The sequence below is a fragment of the Capricornis sumatraensis genome, chromosome 3 (assembly GCF_032405125.1).
Source record: "Capricornis sumatraensis isolate serow.1 chromosome 3, serow.2, whole genome shotgun sequence".
NCBI classification, from domain to species: domain Eukaryota; kingdom Metazoa; phylum Chordata; class Mammalia; order Artiodactyla; family Bovidae; genus Capricornis; species Capricornis sumatraensis.
In genome coordinates, this window is record NC_091071.1 from 84,272,860 (window position 1) to 84,293,231 (window position 20,372).

At 39.0% G+C, this 20,372-nt stretch overlaps 1 protein-coding gene across 1 annotated transcript in view; it reads right to left on the reverse strand.

Annotated features, from left to right (window-relative positions):
• Positions 1–20,372, reverse strand: part of GPD2 (glycerol-3-phosphate dehydrogenase 2) — a 144,021-nt gene that overhangs the window by 107,303 nt on the left and 16,346 nt on the right. Inside the window, exon 2 of the mRNA XM_068968988.1 lies at positions 2,485–2,594. Within this exon, the coding sequence (XP_068825089.1) occupies positions 2,485–2,586 (102 nt within the window). The 5' untranslated portion in view covers positions 2,587–2,594. The remainder of the gene's footprint in view (positions 1–2,484; positions 2,595–20,372) is intronic.

Sequence of the window (20,372 nt, forward strand, 5' to 3'; positions counted from 1 at the left end):
TTCAAGTGCAGGATTGCCAGCAAAACGTGCCTGAACTTAACAGTCAACCAACTGCTTTCTCAACCGTCAGTACCTTGGGCTTTCAACACTAACTTATCATTAAAGGAGGACGGTTTATTGGTTGGCATCATCTCATAAACACTGGGGAAAAAAAAAAAGTAAAAAACACAAGCCAATACTTTTAAGCATTGCTCTCTAGAAGAATAAGAGCACACTTAGTCACATTTAAGGCCACAGCTTCTATAAAATGTAGCCAAATAAAGGGCATCAAGGGACAGCTTTTTCTTGACTATTGAAGTCAGGAAAATTTCCTCCCCTAGAACGGCTCTGATTGGCAGATACTCTCTGAAAGAGGACAGCTAAGGCCTGTGGTCATTTTATGTCAATGGTCAACTGAGCTGGCCTTCCCTCCACACGTACCCCTTTCTCTTTTTCTGCCAATCCCTATGGCTGGATCCAAACCTGCCACCAAAAGCATGCTCATGGCAGTGGCTTTAAGGGACAGGAATCGCCACAGAAGAACACATGCACTTGGGCGGGTGTCTCCTGCAACTCACTGACAGAGTACGCCTATGGTGATTTTTCTCAAAAGAACTTGTCAGATTAAAATTATAAATGACTCAAAACTGCTGGTATCTGTTTCAACTGGCTATTAGGGTGGTCAGGATGTCTAACTTAGGAAGGAGAAAATGACAAAATGTCCAGGAATCAACAGACCCTTGCTTGACTTAGTTTTCTTGACTAAAATTAACTCCTAATTTGATGGACTGGAGGCAGCATCGACTGCTTGTTCTATTGAGAAATAAAAGAGAAATCAGACAACAACAGTATTCCCTGGGTACAAAGTTAAGTTACAAATTCTGAAATAGAACATGCTTACTATGGTTAACAGACATGAACCATGGACAAACTTAGCAACAACTCATCATATTAGATATCGGGACTTTGGCACTGGCATTTTCCAGTATCGTTTCAGAGTGTACTGGTAAAGATGGCAGACGAAATCTAATCTGTTAAAGTCCATGTCCCAAACAGAACTGCACTTCTAAAATAGCCTCAGCAGAAACAACATCATCTTTCCACACTTATTTTTAAGGAACCAAGGAAACATTTTAAAAGAAAGAGTACATCAAGTGTGTTCAGGAGTGAGAATGAGCTTCAATAGAAAGCCAGTAATACTGCCACATGTATACTTAGGGAAACCGTAACAGCAATACGCTCACAGGGAACTCTGTGCAGTGTTATGTGACAGCCTGGATGGGAGCAGGGCTCAAGGGAGAATGGACACATGTATATGTATGGCTGAGTCCCTTCCCTGTTCACCTGAAACTATCACAACACTGTTAATCAGCTATGCCCCAATATAAAATAAAAAGTTAAAAGGAAACAAAAAAAAAAGAGTAATGTGCCCAAGTTAAGAATGGAAAGAAACAGCACAACCTATATCCAATACTGTCCATCTTTTGGAGGCAGCACTAAAAATTAGCTTCTTTTTTTTTTTTTTTTTAAATATACAAGCCAACAAGTTGATTCTTCCTAATATGTGTTTTTTACATGGCGGTTCCCATTCAGGACATGAGACTCCAAGCAGTGTGGCTGGCGCTACTACCTTGGAGCACAAAGGAAGAGAAACAAGAACAAGACAACCCAGGCAGGGCTGAAAGCTTCTCACAAAAATATAGGATATGAGTAGTTCACAGCCCAACTGCAAATAGTTTCCCAAATTGCTTCACCTTTGTCTTCGAATCTGGAATGAACCAACCAGCTGGTATCACAAAAAGTCCTAATGATGCTGGGAAGAGGGGACAGGAGATTAATACTAATTACTGAGTTAGTATTTCAATCCTGAAAAGAACAAAACCAAAAGTTATTTCCTGGCATCAGCTTGAACTATGGGAAGGCATAGTTGTAGTGCAAAGAGGAAAAAAAAGAAAAGAAACCAACACTCTGAATTATTTGGAAACTTCATGCCAATTCCATTTTCATAGCTTTCTCCCACTAAAAATTTTACCCAGTATAAGTAATAATGCGACATAAGTAACTAAACCTTTCAGAAATAAACCCAAAATTTTGAGTTGGGTCTTTTGTGTAGGCTCTTTCTTTTCCCATTTCCTTTCTCAGCTGTCTGCTTGCTAATAAGACAAACTCTTGGCAGGAACATAGAAGGTATCCAGACATTGGGATGAATTAGACAAAGAAAGTCTAAGTGAATAAACCATGGCACTCGGAAATGAAGCAGTCTTTTAAAAGCAAAGAGCCAAAGCAGAGGCTAAGTAATATAATGCTTTCTGATAAAGAAATCTACTTTTTAAAAAATGAGATACACATGAGTTCTCAATGATCATTAAGGCAATATTCTAAATTAGTGTCTTTCAGATCAAGCTGAGATAGTAATTTCTAAACAATACCATTACATTCGTTTCATATACAGTACTTTTAACAGACTTGTTTCATATTATAATCAATACGTGGATAATTACTTACTTGCTTCCTTTTGTAATGAGCAAAATGAGAGAGGCCTAGAACAGTGGCAAGAGCACCTCCTCCAACAAGAACAGTCCCTTTCACTGCCTTTTGAAATGCCATTTCTTAGCCTAAAAGGCAAAAAAAAAGGAAACAAAAAAGTTGCGATTTTTATCACATAATAATCCAATAATAAAAAGAATCTGTATAGATTATGAAATTATGTTAAACTAGAAAGAAAAACAAACCATAAGGAGTTTATTAACATACCAATTTGTATACCACAATTCAAAAACAGCACACAAAAACCCTAAGGAAACTGACAACATAAAAGTTACCGTCCAATAGGAATTACAAACAGGAAAACTCAGAGACAACTGAGGATATTTAAATAGTATAAAGTCAAGAGAGCTGTGAAAAGAAATGTCATTGTGTGTCTGACAAAACTGCAAGCTGTACTTGCAAATTTGTTCAACCACTAATCCCCTCCACAAAAAAGAACTAGTCGAAGTCTTCTGTCATTCAACATCACAATGAACCTCATGCCTGCTCCGCATTCTTTGGCAAGTGTTTAATTCCACCCTGGTACAACTCTCTTCCCGAGTTTTCCCCTTCCCAATAAACTTCTCACTAAATCTGAAAGCCAACACACTTACATTTCTAGCCCTGGAAGAGTCTACACTTTAGAGATTACAAAGTAAAGGAAAACCATGCTTTGACCCTTCTACAAAATGAAAGATCCAACAGTGCTATAATTTCTTTCATTAAGGGAACTTTAAGAAGAATGAAAAAGGTTTCTTCTAGTCAGAGTTTGCATGGCACCACAGTTTCAAGGGGAAACCCTCTAGACCCAGCACTCCTTCCTGCTCGCTGTATATTTCTAAATGAAGTCTTGCACTGTGTTAGCTATCGACTTTCTGTCTGCTCATTTTGATTGATGGAATTTCTTGATTTTTTGTTTGTTTGTTTGTTTCAGGCCTTATACAGTCTAACATTTTCCAGAAACCAAAAAAAATTAAAATGAAAATTCCACTGAAAAACCTATTCCCTTTTATTGTGCTAAACAAACAAAAAAGATAACACTGTGTGATCACTTAAAAACAATTCTAACTGAGAGTTAATATTGAGCAAATTTGACCCGCCTAAGTCTTCCACTTACAACAGCGGCTGGCACATGCAAATCTTACAGTGGAGCCACCGCCCTACGGCCAGACGGGTGAAGCTCTGACCTCTCTAGACTCGCACCTGCTACTCTACAGATCTCATTTAATGTGAGGCCAGTTTTTACCTAGGAGCGTCAAAAACATACACTGTCTCAATGTAAATTATGATACAATTAAAATGTTTTGAGTTCATGTCAAATGAATAGAATATTAACATAACTATCTTAAATCAAAGAATTTCAGTACAGTTGGTAACAATGACTCTACAGTAAAATCCATTTTGGAATACTATAAATTATATATGGGAAAAAAACTGGCATTTCTTAAAGTATTATTGTTTCTCTAATCTTCATTTTTTTTTCCTGACTAACTCCTAAATTCTAAGACTCATCTTTATTTTTAAGATTCTCGCCAGAAAATAAAAAAGATTCTCACCAGAAAAATATTTTACATGTGTATGTTCTCTGCAGCTGAAGGTCTTTTCTTTTCCACCCCTTCACTGCATCAACTGTCCCCTCTCTCCCAAGTTATGCAAAAGAGTTGCTGTATACTGGCTGAGGCTTCCATTCAACATTCAGTCAACCCTAAGAAAAACCTAATCCACGATTTTCTGACAGTGAAAACCACAACTTGACCAATTTGGAAGGCATCCGTTTGTCACAGCTGAGCATCACCATTCCCAGTATGGCTGTAAATGTTCAAATGGAGGCCAATCGCCTGCACGATGAAATCCTAGCAGCCCAGAGATAGCATGCTATCCCGTAATTGGACTAATTGGCCTTCCCTGTCACTACGAACAAAGTTAGTGGAGGTGATGGAATTCCAGTTGAGCTATTTCAAATCCTGAAAGATGATGCTGTGAAAGTGCTGCACTCAATATGCCAGCAAATTTGGAAAACTCAGCAGTGGCCACAGGACTGGAAAAGGTCAGTTTTCATTCCAATCCCAAAGACAGGCAATGCCAAAGAATGCTCAAACTACCGCACAATTGCACTCATCTCACATGCTAGTAAAGTAATGCTCAAATTCTCCAAGCCAGGCTTCAGCAATACGTGAACCGTGAACTTCCTGATGTTCAAGCTGGTTTTAGAAAAGGCAGAGGAACCAGAGATCAAATTGCCGACATCCACTGGATCATGGAAAAAGCAAGAGAGTTCCAGAAAAAAAATCTATTTCTGCTTTATTGACTATGCCAAAGCCTTTGTGTGGATCACAACAAACTGTGGAAAATTCTGAGAGAGATGGGAATACCAGACCACCTGACCTGCCTCTTGAGAAATCTTTATGCAGGTCAGGAAGCAACAGTTAGAACTGGACATGGAACAACAGACTGGTTCCAAATAGGAAAAGGAGTGCGTCAAAGCTGTATATTGTCACCCTGCTTATTTAACTTATATGCAGAGTACATCATGAGAAACGCTGGACTGGAAGAAACACAAGCTGGAATCAAGGTTGCCGGGAGAAATGTCAATAACCTCAGATATGCACATGACACCACTCTTATGGCAGAAAGTGAAGAACTAAAAAGCCTCTTGATGAAAGTGAAAGAGGAGAGTGAAAAATTGGCTTAAAGCTCAACATTCAGAAAACGAAGATCATGGCATCCGGTCCCATCACTTCATGGGAAATAGATGGGGAAACAGTGGAAACAGTGGCTGACTATTTTTTCGGGCTCCAAAATCACTGCAGATGGTGATTGCAGCCATGAAATTAAAAGATGCTTACTCCTTGGAAGAAAAGTTATGACCAACCTAGACGGCATATTAAAAAGCAGAGACATTACTTTGTTAACAAAGGTCCGTCTAGTCAAGGCTATGGTTTTTCCAGTGGTCATGTATGGATGTGAGAGTTGGACTATAAAGAAGGTTGAGTGCCGAAGAATTGATACTTTTGAACTGTGGTGTTGGAGAAGACTCTTGAGAGTCCCTTGGACTGCAAGGAGATCTAACCAGTCCATCCTAAAGGAGATCAGTCCTGGGTGTTCATTCAAAGGACTGATGCTGAAGCTGAAATTCCAATACTTTGGCCACCTGATGTGAAGAGCTGACTCATTGGAAAAGACCCTGATGCTGGGAAAGACTGAGAGCAGGAGGAGAAGGGGACGACAGAGGATGAGATGGCTGGATGGCATCACTGACTCAATGGACATGCGTTTGGGTGGACTCCGGAAGTTGGTGGTGGACAGGGAGGCCTGGCATGCTGTGGTTCATGGGGTCACAGAGTCAGACATGACTTAGCAGCTGAACTGAACTGAACAATTAGAAACACAGAATAGAGACCTAGTTCTATTTATCTGAAAAATGCCAGTGCCCATCCCATACAGATAGCAGCCTGACAGTCGCTTGGGTTTTACAGGCGGTTGACTTTAACTCAGTATCACTGCTTCTGTCCTCTTGATAACGTCATTGATGACCTCACAAAGGACACCACACATGAAAACAGCCAACTAAGGGATGTTATACAACACAGTCATCAAGGGTCTCAGCAGAAGTGGTCATTCAGCCAGTTAAGTCTGGGGTTAGCTTTTCCAATTGTGTAGATCCTCACATTCCCTGCTCACCTTATTATATTGCTTCAATTTGATTTTCCTGAAACCAAAACTTGCTAAGGAGGGTTATCTTCATGGATTTTCTCAGTGAGCCACAAACACTACAGGAAAACTGCTTTGACATATTGTTTTGCAGAATTAGTGATAATTGCCTATAATAAAAAGTTTCTTTTTTCAGTATTTTCATAAAATAACTGTGCTGAAGTAATATTATTTCTATTGTGATCAAATGTATCCATAAGATAATCTAAGTAGTAGATTTAATTTGTAACAGATTAAGTCACTCTTAGAGATAATTCAAAAATAAAAACATAGAAGCAATCGATTTTACCTGGCTCTCCTAAGATGATGATAATCATCACTGTCATTGTCATCATTATTAATGTTATAATGACAATAGCTGCCGTTTACTGACTTATTTGCTAGGTAATAGGTACCATGATTTTCATTCTTTACATAGATCAGCTACTCACAGTAAGTGACAAAACCACAGCGTAATTTTTGTCGTTAATCACGAGGTGGTTCTGCCCTGCCTTTGCTCTGAAAAGGTAACTGCTCCCCAAGACTCACACCATATTTTGCTACTATTCCTCCAAGAAGACCCTATTCTCAAGCATTCACCCAAAGTGTACAGAGCCTCAACATTAGGGTTTCTCTAAGGCAATGAGAAAGACTCTGACAAAATACTACTAGTATTAGTACTACTAGTAACCTGCCAGATAAGGTAAAACTGTCTTAATGTTGAAAGAAAGCAATGCAACACCAGATTAAAAATCATAAGCTGTGAACTACTTGTACCCATTTACATTCTATTATTTAAAAAAAAGTTTTCACAATGATTACAAAGAGGAAAAGATTACTTTCTTCTACATTAAAGCTGCAACCAGGAAGACAGCAAAGACTGAGAACAAAAATGCCAATAAATCACCTATTGCAATTAAAAGTGTGAGGAAACCGGAGATAGAAAAATCATCCAAAAATAAAATTAGCTTAGTTATCAGAGCATGATGTCCAGGTTTAATAGCCTATGAATAAATCATATATATGTTGACTCAGATCTGGCTCCTGTATTTGCACAGATCAATGCCAGCCCTCTAATTCTTGCAAGAAGAACACTAGGCCAACTAAAAAAAACCCTAACTAAAGTTACTCAACTAAATATATCTGTGAGTTTATCAACTGTCCTCAAGGAACTTATAATGAATTTGAAAGCTTAAATAACAAAATCTGTCTTATTACTGTCTTATAACTAGTTGTGTTACTCTGAATGTTTTTCTGCTCTGCATAGCCAAAGCAATCATGAGAAAGAAGAACAAAGCTGAAGGCACCCCATTATCTGATTTCAAGCTATATTACAAATCTATTGTAATTAAAACAATATGGTACTGGCATAAAAAGAAATACATTGGTAATCAGAACAGAATACAGAGCCCAGAAATAAACCCATGTATACATGGTCAATTAATTCAGAAGAGAAGATACTTGAACAGGCTCTTTAAGAAAAAGGATTTGGAGGGGAGTGAGTATGGGCAGGTCTGGACTGAGAAAGATCTGGAGGAGAAAGAGGAACCTCGTGGTAAAATTCAGGAGGCATGCAAGATGTTATCTGGTTTGCCTGGAGATGATGTTCATTTGCAATGAGATTTCCAAAAAAAGCTCACAGCAAGAGATAAGACTCTGTACATGTGAATAAGGTGTTTTCCTATGATATTCTGTTGATCATGAGCTGAGACTACAGATGAGCGAAGCTAGCTGTTGCATCTCATGACATGAAGAATGTTGAAGTAGATTGTTGTGTTGAAGCATATGATGAAGACTGAGGGACCAAGTGGAAGGCAGTAATAGTTCCCACATGAGAAGATGAAAGTCTGGTTTAGGACAACATCGAAAAGTACAAACGCAGCCGATGCTTTGCACAAATCTGACAACATCAAAAAATACAAATTCAGACAATGATGCTTTGCAGAAATCTGACAAGGGATTGTGGAAGGAAACAGGAAAAAACTAAATGGCATAAGGGGCTTTAGCCTGGGTAACTGGGGACTTTCCCCAACATTATAACATTAAGAATCAGAAAGCGGAGCAAGTTTAAGGGAGAAGAGGAGGTCATTTGGAACCGATGATATTTAAGATCTGGACAGAACACCTAACAGAGAGAAAACTGCAAACAGATAGGTGGGTCTCAAACTCATATGAGTCTTCAGAGCTAAAGCTATGGTGTGGGGAATCTTCTGCCTAGAACCAACAGACAGACATATCCGCTACAAAATAAAATGTACTTACTGCCAGCAAAACAAAAACTGGACTTGCTACTTCTCAAAGTTTGCTGACCCATGCTTTGAGCTAACCCTGCACCTTATCTGGCACAGAATTCCTGGCTGTCCTTGTAGGACTCCCATTATAGACAGTTGAGTGACTTCAACAATGCACACAACTACTCAGATATTATCTTAAATAGCCTGAGCACTCACCACTTCTGCCTCCTCCTGTTCAGAGGTAAGGCTACTCCACCAGTGAAATCATGCATTTAAATAACTTGACCACACACTTGCGATTTAAAAACAAGAAATAACCATCCAATGAAAAAGGTTGTGGGTCCTCTCGGCAACTACTCACAAGAGAATTTATTCCAGAACGAAAGCACGCTTTCTGGCCCCTAAATTCTCAAAATAGAGTCTTCAAACTCCTCTTCCTCTTTTCCAGTCCTAGCTTCTCTCTTAATTTAGCATAAATAAAAATCTCTCCAAAGAGAGTCTTCCTCCTCTACGGAAGAAGTCCTGGGTCCCTTCACGTCTACAAAAACTCCTATCTTCCTTCCTAATCTCCAGGCTCTACATTAATTTAAGAAAAGTTGAGGCATCTTAGGGTTTTCACTCTTAGGCGACAACAGTTGCAAGAATACTTCTCTCCATCCCTTTTAAGAGTGATCAGTGCGGGTGATGGGGAGTGGAGAGGATAGCTCAAAGATCATTTTTTTCAGAAGAGTCATTGCAACCACAAGCACTGTGGTCCCTGGCACACATGTTCTCTCACAAGATATAAAGGTATTTCATGCCCTGATCACTGAACAGAGAACCTCAGATGAACAAGGCATTTAAAACATAAAACTCCCAGCATGTAACCTAGATGTAGCATGTTAAGCAGATACAGGTCCAAAGGCAGCAAGAAGCTCCTGACACTTTAGTTGTGCAGCCACCACCCCACATTGTAGCTGTGCATGGAAAGCCTCCCCCTCATCTCGTTTGAGCCCTGACACTCTGTCAAACCCACAGATGGCAAACGTCAGAGAGCCAGGCCTCAAGGTCGATCTGCACACAAATTCAGTAGCTTAAGGGAGAAAGGTGCATGCATCTTACTAAATAAGGCCTCATCAGAGGAACTCCTACACAGCAAGTCTAGAATCATAGCAGTTGACAGCAAGTCCACAGCAAAATGGAAGAGGGAGTGAGCACAAATGGAAAAAGAGGGAGGGAGTGCTTCCCACTCAAGCAGTTTTAACTATAAAAGTCAAGATTTGGAGGGTTGCTCTGAACTAGGCATGTTTCAACAAAGTAGGCCCTTTATTCTACAATTGATATGAGAGCAAATGTTGTGCATACTTTCCCATAAGAAAGAACATCATGGTTTAGGTACACCAAGCACAAACTGATAAAGAACTTACACGCGTACCAATCAAAGCACATCATGTACTAGCACCTCTTTCCCCAAGGTTGACTTTCCAGAAAGGAGAATGATCAACACTCTGCCTACAAACAGATCCTCCCGAGCCAAGCAGAGAGGCACTTCTGCACACATACATCTCACGGAGCAGCCTGTGATCCCTCAAGAAACAGGCAGCCCTCAGGCATCCTTCTTGAAAGCTGTCAGACATAAATGAACAACACACTCAACATCAGGGGCCCATCAACCTGTCCTCTGCAAACAAAGATGAGCCCAGCCTATAAACTGAAAATGAATTGCTCTTTTTTCGGTTGCTTTAAACATTTTTGAAAAGGATTTAGGCCAAGCCCAGATAGAAAACGGACCCAAAGGTTATCCACAAAAGACTATCCCAAAGTAAATAAGTGAATACATAAAATCCTGAAAAAACAGAGAATACTTAAGTGTCTTCACCTTCTTCTCTAGATTTGCCTTTATTTTGTGCATCAGTTCAGTTCAGTCACTCAGCAGTGTCCGACTCTTTGCGATCCCATGAATCGCACCACGCCAGGCCTCCCTGTCCATCACCAACTCCTGGAGTTTACGCAAACTCATGTCTACCAAGTCGGTGATGCCATCCAGCCATCTCATCCTCTGTCGTCCCCTTCTCCTCCGGCCCCCAATCCCTCCCAGCATCAGGGTCTTTTCCAATGAGTCAACTCTTAGCATGAGGTGGCCAAAGTATTGGAGTTTCAGCTTTAGCATCAGTCCTTCCAATGAACACCCAGGACTGATCTCCTTTTAGAATGGACTGGTTGGATCTCTTTGTAGTCCAAGGGACTCCTCAAGAGTCTACTCCAACATAACAGTTCAAAAGCATCAATTCTTCGGCACTCAGCTTTCTTCACAGTCCAACTCTCACATCCATACATGACCACTGGAAAAACCATAGCCTTGACTAGACGGATCTTTGTTGGCAAAGTAATGTCTCTGCTTTTGAATATGCTATCTAGGTTGGTCATAACTTTCCTTCCAAGGAGTAAGTGTCTTTTAATTTCATGGCTGCAATCACCATCTGCAGTGATTTTGGAGCCCAAAAAAATAAAGTCTGACACTGTTTCCAGTTTCCCCATCTATTTCCCATGAAGTGATGGGACCGGATGCCATGATCTTTGTTTTCTGAATGTTGAGCTTTAAGCCAATTTTTCACTCTCCTCTTTCACTTTCATCAAGAGGCTTTTTAGTTCCTCTTCATTTTCTGCCATAAGAGTGGTGTCATCTGCATATCTGAGGTGATTGATATTTCTCCCGGCAATCTTGATTCCAGCTTGTGTTTCTCATGATGTACTCTGCATAGAAGTTAAATAAGCAGGGTGATAACATACAGCCTTGACACACTCCTTTTCCTATTTGGAACCAGTCCATTGTTCCGTGTCCAGTCCTAACTGTTGCTTCCTGACCTGCATATAGGTTTCTCAAGAGGCAGGTCAGGTGGTCTGGTATTCCCATCTCTTTCAGAATTTTCCAGTTTCTTGTGATCCACACAGTCAAAGGCTTTGGCATAGTCAATAGAGCAGAAATAGATGTTTTTCTGGTACTCTCTTGCTTTTTCCATGATCCAGCAGATGTTGGCAATTTGATCTCTGGTTCCTCTGCCTTTTCTCAAACAAGCTTGAACATCTGGAAGTTCACGTTGCACATATTGCTGAAGCCTGGCATAGAGAATTTGAGCATTACTTTACTAGCATGTGAGATGAGTGCAATTGTGCGGTAGTTTGAGCATTCTTTGGCATTGCCTTTCTTTGGGATTGGAATGCAAACTGACCTTTTTCAGTTCTGTGGCCACTGCTGAGTTTTCCAAATTTGCTGGCATACTGAGTGCAGCACTTTCACAGCATCACCTTTTAGGTTTTGAAATAGCTCAACTGGGATTCCATCACCTTCACTAGCTTTGTTCGTAGTGATGCTTTCTAAGGTCCACTTGACTTTACATTCCAGGATGTCTGGCTCTAGGTGAGTGATCACACCATGGTGATTATCTTGGTCATGAAGATCTTTTTTGTACAGTTCTGTGTATTCTTGCCACCTCTTCTTAATATCTTCTGCTTCTGTTAGGTCCATACCATTTCTGTCCTTTATCAAGCCCATCTTTGCATGAAATGTTAGATATATTTTTTTCCATAAGCCAAAAAGCAATAATAACAATGAAAAAACTATAGTTGTAAAAAATACACACACTGAATAGGATATCAAAGGACAAGCAAAAAGATTTTTCTGAAATCATTGAGAAAAGCTTTCTCCTGGAAAACAAGATAAATGAAAGAACCATGTCAAAGTCATCAGAAAACTTAGAAATAAAATGAATCTTCAGACTCTGGATTTCCAAAATTTTGGCTATGGTGGATGAGTAAGCCCAGGCAATGTTCACATGCCTAGCACAGCATCCAACCCTAGCTTGGCCCTTGTCTTTCACATCCTATCTAAAAGTCAGAGTACTTTAGGGCAGGGCAGGTTCCATTTCCAATCAGTTTCCCCAGGAAATCCCTCGCCAGAGGGTCTAACCCAAAAGATGGGAAAAGAAAATGAAGGGAGAGTATTTTAAGAAAGACCAAAGAGGGATTTCCTGGTGGTCCAGTGGTTAAGATTCTGCGCTTCCACTGCAAGGGGGTGCAGGTACCATCCCTGATCCCTGGTCAGGGTACTAAGCTCCCACATGCTGAGGAGATGGGAGGGATCAGGTAACAAAAGAGAAAACGAAAGAAGACAAACACTATAATATCTACATTGGTCCATAGAGCTGCCAGAAGGTACTTGAAAATGATTTCTACTCGTCTCTCGGGGGCATCTTTAGGTCAACTATAACACTTTAGAACAAACACAACACACAGCTACAGATGACTCAGAAGAGGTTAGCCTAGGACCACCCCTCCGGTTCAAAGAAGGGCAGGCGCCTGGAAGCTTGACAGGAGAAGCTGGCACAGAAAAGGGGTTGAGCTGGTTTCAGAGGTTCAAAACAGACTTTAAGAAATGTAAGCAAATGGCACCTCTCCCAAAAAGAGAGAGAAAATAAGGTCAACCATTTAAAATGAGCCAGTTAGAAACCTCTGTTTATAAAAATTAAACTCAAAACATTATCACATGAATTCTTTTGGTGTAATTATTTTTTTTAATTTAAAATGCAATGCCACAACCAGTTAAAGCATTTACTTCACAAAGTCCTCTAAAACAAAAACATATCGAAAGGGAAGAGAGCCCCAGAGGAACAAGATGATATATGCTCACACTTAAGCTGTCACTTATTATGTAAGACCTGGCTTAAAAAAAATAAATAGGGTTTCCAAGACAACTTCCATATTGTGTATTTATGCCTTCTGCCATTTATAAAATGCATATCAAAACTACAGAGTCATAAATTTGACCCTTTTCTCTAATTTTCATAAGGTTCACTGTAGAATTACAAGAAATCAATGAAGCCCATCTCAGCTAACAATAGCATTACATTCATTAAATGCAAATGATTGTAGCTTAATTCATAATGGGATAATTTCTATTGTATCTGCTTCCCGTAGAATTGCTATTAAAAATCATAAAGAACTACAGTTATTTCATGTAGGTGAACTTGTTTTCCATTTTAAATTCGGTGTAAAACCAAAAGTAACATATATTTCTATCATCTTAGATACGTTAATGGATTTTTGTTTACTGCTGTAAAATCCTATCATTGATTTTCCATAAAAATATATGATTGCCTCTTTCTTTACCAAATATGTAATTTAAGGTAATCCTGAGAGGCATAACATAAAATGTCCCTTACAAGAGAGTCTAAAGTGTTCCTTCCCCAAAATGCCCACCTCTTATAAAGACACAAGTCAGCTGAAGGAATTGGGCAGATAAGATCCCTACTATGAAATAACAATCTCGTGTCAACAATAACATCTAATAACAAAGACACAAGTCAGCTGAAGGAACTGGGCAGACAGGATGCCTACTATGAAATAACAATCCTGTGTCAACTAAGAAATGCCTCACTTAAAAAAACTTTAATTCTATCTTGAGGAAGAACAAATGTTATCAATCAATCACCAGAAAAAAAAAGTTCTTTAGGCAAACAGGCCACACTCATCCTGGGCTTCTTGCAAGCTTTCTGACCCTTTGCTGACTCTGTTGTTGGGTTAGGAAAACGATTCACATTTCTCTAGCAGCACAAACCGCCTTTTTTTTAGATTGTACATGTTGTTATAGAGTCTACTTAAGTAATTAAGACAAGAAAAAAATCCTTTACTTTTGTTACAGAATAAACTGCAAATCAAACAACAGAGCTCAAAATATGTCTTTACACTAAAATATATCAAGCCTCTCAACCAGATTTATTATAAACATAACCGTTATGAAGTAATCACAATCATGGTTGCTAATTACACACCCTAAAACGTTTCATAAGAAAACATCTATTTCACCATATAAATAAATGTACTTTATTAAAAATGTCTTAGATGTTCTAAAATAGTGCACAAGCACTGTGATTCAAATGATTGCTCAGTTGGTAAAGAATCCTCCTGCAATGCAGGAGACCTGGTTGGATTCCTGGGTCAGGAAGATCAGCTGGAGAAAGGATAGGCTACCCACTCCAGTATTCTAGGGCTTCCCTCGAGGCTCAGCTGGTAAACAATATGCCTGCAATGAGGGAGACTTGTGTTCAATCCCTGGGTTGGGAAGATCTCCTGAGAAGAGAAATGCTACCCACTCCAGTATTCTGGCCCGGAGAATTCCATGGACTGTATAGTCCATGGAGTCACAAAAAGTCAGACACGATAGGTGATAAAGAACTTTAATCAAAAGAACTATACCCTAAGAAAATTTCAATTAATTTAGCATGTTCAGAAAAAGACACACTTAAGATAATTAAGCTTGTATTTGCCTGGATCTTACTCAGAGATCTATTTCATTGTTACCCAATATCAAATATTTTTAAGAAATATAGCATTGTTAATTAGAAAAAGCTATCTATTAAAAATGGGCATTTTTCTAAGACTCAAAAAAATCTTAAAGAAACTTAAGATCATTATTCCTAAATCTCTTTTTTTTTAATAGCACAGATGTAGAAGGTTTGAGCATCTGCCTTCAAATGTTATAAGCACAAACAAAACTTTGAAAAAATAGCTTTTTAACTTCAAAATGTTGATGCCAATTGAGTTAACTCAGCCTTATTCATTATTTTTGTCATCGAATACAAGGAAAATGTACCAATTCTTTCAAAAGCTATAGTAGCAATTGCATTATATACGTCATTAAAAATGCATTTTAGGAAATATTTGTTGAAGATAATTTATGAAATCCTGAGCTCATAAAAAACTATGCATAATTTTTATGATAATTAGTTATAGCACAATAATTTAGCTAGTTTAATTTACTTACACTGCAAAGAAAAAAGTTCTATATTTAATTACAGCTCTATTACAGCTCTATCAATCCATAAGCCATGACTGAGAGTTAAAACAGAGACCAAAGAGTATATGGGTGGGGAGACCAGTTATTCTGCTTTCTTGAACTGGAGAAGATCCCCAGGAAATAAAGCTAACCACTTTTTACATCCTGTAACCTTTTCTTCCACTACAGCCTGCTGAAATTTGCATTTAAAATTCACTCCCCTACATATCTAATAATCTATTACATGTATAAATCTAACTATCAATAAAGGGTCAAATTACATACAAAAAGAACAGCTGCAAAGAAAATCTAAGATGCACTACCTTGAAATAATCATATATCATATTATCTAGCTTAGCAATGACACTCCTTAAAAATCTCACCCTGAAGGAAATAAGAATCAGACAACAGGAGAGATTGTACTAATTCATATTTTTAACCATTTCTTTCAAAAGTATGGAATACATATCATAGAACATTTTGTAAATGCTCTATCCCCTGACCCCTCACAAAAGGAGAAGAAAAGATAGTAGATCTTTCATCTATGCAGAAGTAATAAACAAAGCTGTATTTCCATTTCAGTCATCTTGGCTAAAACAGTCTTGGTCATAAGATTTTACTCTCCCCACTTGAATGAGGCGTCCTCTGCAAGCCTCTGTTTTTTAGATTTTTCTTTTCTTCTTTAAAAGAACTGGCACATACCCAAAGTTTTCAAGGACCAGATCATAAGCAAGTCTAGTCATTAAGCATGAGATACTGTGTACCAACATTACACAGCTAATACCCTAGCACCTGACAGTCTAAATTTTAAACAGCATGCAGAGAAGATCAAGGGTTCTTACTCAACATTCTTGCTAAAACTGTCACCCCCCCAAAAAAAATGTACACACATTCCAAAAACCACTATATTCTTTTAATTCTTGAAATACCAAGCTAAAAAGAAAATCACCAGCAGATATTCTGGACGGAGAAATTAAGGAGACTTGCTGTGTAATTCTGTCTATACCATTAACTTGCTTTGTGATTTCAGGCAAATCATTTGAATTTGCTAATCTTCACTCCAGCTACAAATGAAACATCTTCAGAAAATGTACAGATCTATTTTAACTTTAAATTTTTATTATTTTATGGTTTTTCTTCATTCAATAGACACACGGGAGGCGGGTGGAGAGAGCGGGTGAAGACGTTCAGCATTAAAGTTGGTGCTATGTTAATGTTTTATTTTTTTAACATTGTGGGCTGCTTAAGACTTGCATTCATTCTTTCATCCAGTAATTATTTGCTGATCATTTAACATGTACCGGGCACTGAACATAAACCCGAGGACAAACATAACAAAATTCTGCCTTCCAAGCCCCAAACCACAGACTGTTCCCATTTGAATTCTACTTGTATCTGCTTTATAAAGTTTTCCTGTTTCTTCCAAACTTTCAAGCTGATAGTAATTTTCCCTTTTGATCTTTGAGCTCTCCAGCTCACTTTAACTTGTTGCCACCATGGTCAGAAAAGAGACAGCCAAGTTAGCTAAACCTGTATTTACAATACAAATAAATAACTGTGAGTAAGGCAAAAGGAGGAACTTATTAGCATTCTAGTGGTTGGATTTTCAACATTCTGGCTCTATCTGTCTATTCAAGGGCTTTTTCCTGCTTCCTTCCTTTGTTCTAGCTCAGAGGATCTTACCAGATTAATGTCTGAAGTTTGCGGTACACAGTGTGGATGAAACGAATCACACAAGTCTCTCATGAAGATTAAGAATCTCAAACCATATACAAATACATAGTCCAAGATAAGAAAAAGAAAACTCTTACTTCAATTCTGCCTCATCTGAGCAAATTCACATTGCATATATGAAAAAAAAATACAGCAAAACTGTGTGCTTCTGCTCTAGAAACAACTAGAAAATTTGTGCTCTCTTGGATTTAAAGAAAAGTTTACAGATAAATGGGCCAAAAAAGAAGCTATCTGCCACTCCTAAAAAACTTCAAAATTCGTTGATGGAAACTGGTTTACAAAACACACACCTAACATTAGTAAGGGAAAAATAAAAACTGTACACTCTAAGAAAGTAATGAAAGCAAGAGTTCAACAAATCCTCAGGACAGTGTCACTGAAGGAATCGCCCAACCAAGGAAGGTGAAAAGAGAGGTGTTCATTCCCACAACATGGGTTTGATTGGGACTGACAATGTCTGCTAACATCCTCAGCACTGCTCTAGGGGCTGGAAATTTCTCTGCTCCCATGGATTGGGAGAAACCTATAAACAAATCTAAAAATTGAATATTTTGATAAGTGCTATGAAGAATTTAATTAGGTCAGAGAGTGACTTGGGGATCTACATAATTTTTTTCAACTTTTTATTTTGTATTGGGGTATAGCTGATTAACAATGTTGTGAGTTTCAAGTGAACAGCAAAGGAAGAGACTCAGCCATATATATATACACGTATATATATACATATATATATATACATATACACATATATATATATATACACATATACACGTATATATATATATACATATACATACATGTATCCATTCTCCCTTGAACTGCCCTCCTATCCAGGCAGCTGTGTAACATTGAGAAGAGTTCCACATGCTATTCAGTGGGTCCTTGTTGGTTATCCATTTTAAATATAGCAGTGTGTACACGTCCACTAACTAACTATTTCCCAACTATCCCTTTCCCTCACCCTTCCCCCACAGCAACCATAAGCGCATTCTCTAAGTCTGTGAGTAGGTGGGATCTACTTTAGACAGGATGTCCCCGCAGGTTCTTTGGCACAAATATAATTGAAGAGGAAGAGCTACCGGGTAGAGCCCTAAGAGAAGGGCCTTCCACACAGAGGGGACAGACATGCAAAGACACACAGGGTGTGTAAGCTTGGCCTCTCTTAGACACTGAAAGGCCACGGTGGGGGCAAAGCAGTGAATGATGCGGGCACTGGGTTCCAGATCAGGTCAGGGAGCCAGACAGGTGCCAAATCACATATGACTTCCTTCCAGCAAGGTGCTTCTTCTGACATGACAGAGACACAAAAATCAATGGAAGGTCCTAATCAATGCAATGATATGATGGAATTTATACAGATGGAGGAAGGAAAGAAGATGGATCCTAGCTACAGCATAGAGGATGCTTCCCAAGGAAATAAGAGTAACAGCAGTTGCTTTTTCTTCAGGACACCATTAATAAGCAGGTTAAAGTACGAAAAAACGGATGTAATGTGGAGAGATGGGGGGAGAATTAACAAATCACATAAGAAAATAGTAAAAACTCTAAACCACAATAAAAAATAGGAAAACAAACACTTCAGTGATAATCCTGAATATAAATATCTGTTGAACTCAACACACTTGAAAGTCTGTTCTAGCCCATTCAGTCTAACAAGGTGGTAACAAAGAACAGAGAGTGTCAACTGAGAGAGCTCTCAAATGTCAACAGCAGAAGTCTTTTTTATATTTCTCTTCTCCCTAGGGCTAGGGTATGTTGCAGGTGACTTTCCTCCTCACAACTCATTATATCTTGAACTGATTTTGAACTCATATTGGAAAAGAAGCCCAGGTCACATCTCAACATGCCGAGGAACTCAGAATATTCCCCACCAACCGCACAGCAGGGCGTTAAGGAGCTGTGTGAAACTTAACTGACACACTGAGTATAGACGTAAAAGACAAGAGAGACTGCATATGATTAATTATGGTTATTTATATTTATGGGTATGAATCTTGAAGATGCCTGGCCTCTCCCCATTTTATTTCATAATTTTCCCCCTGCTGGAACTGAAGAGCAAAAGTCAATTGCCTGAGTGTCGGCTTCATACTGGAAACTAAAGGGCCATGCATTTCAATTCCAGCTCAAGAAACACTCTGGCTGAGCACATGTAATTCACCAGACCCCAGTGGGCTAGGCTCGCACTGCTGTCAGTCAAAGCACACAACTGACGGAAATCAGCAGAGCATATTAGCAATTTATACTAAACAGCCTCTTCTCAACCGTAAGTTTTGAGATAATGTGAAGTGAAACCCCAAGTTAATCCAAAAAATTTAGCCCATAGTTTGAGCCTGTGATCTTACCACGAGGCCATTAGGACTTACAAAACTGACTTCCAAAATGACATTTCTAATAGGTCTCCTAAAACTCCAGCCTCCGACATCAACACAGCGACCTCCAGGCATGACCTCAGCCACCCCACTTGCGCCCATCTCCTTAGTCTTGCACCCATCTCCTTAGTCTTGTGCCCATCTCCTTAGTCATTAGTTTGGCGGCGGCCAGAAGCATGGTTTGCTTCTCAGGCTGTCTCCTAAGGCTCTGCAGCATCACAGGACAGGCAGTCAGCAACCAGAGCCAGACCCCTACCCCGTGACAATCTCAGCCTCAACAAAGCCACCTGTCCTTTCAAAGTCCTCACATAAGAGATAGAGATCATCTGGATCGTTCCTTTTTCGAGGTATTGCTAGATCCCATAACCCTGGCCTTCTGCTCCCCAGAGCCTCCTGACATTCTTCCCATCTAAACTGGACCACAGGCATAGGTCACTCACTGGGTCCAAATGACTGCAATCCTCTTAACCCATTCAGACTTGAAAAGCAACATTTTTATGCTGGTAGTAATTATAAAGGTCTAGAAATTAGTGGACAGTCTTAAATAAGTTACACATCCTAAAATTTCTTGACTGCTTAGGAATTCATTCTTTTTGGGTTAATTACACTCTACATAGAGATGAGGTACCAGGAAGTAGAAAATTAATCATGAAGAGAACAAAAGTAAATAAAATGGTATCTGTGTGTTTCTGTTTTAAAGCATATGTGTGTACACACACACACACGTGCACATGAGCGCGAAGGCTAGAAGGACACACCCGAAAATGTTTAAAATCTCATCTTTGAATGGAAGGGCTGTCATTTTTATTATCATCTTTATGTGTATTATTTTTTAAATTTTTAAAATGAGCATGTGTTATTCTCGTAATAAGAAAAAAGGACCAATCTAGTGTGTGAATATGCAAGTGAGAGAAAAGTGGGAAAAAAAAAATAAGGACTAAGAGCACAGTGCAGATAGATAGCTGACATTTGACTAAATCCCCTACCATCTGACCACTACTTGAGTGATTTTCCTGTTACACAACTTTT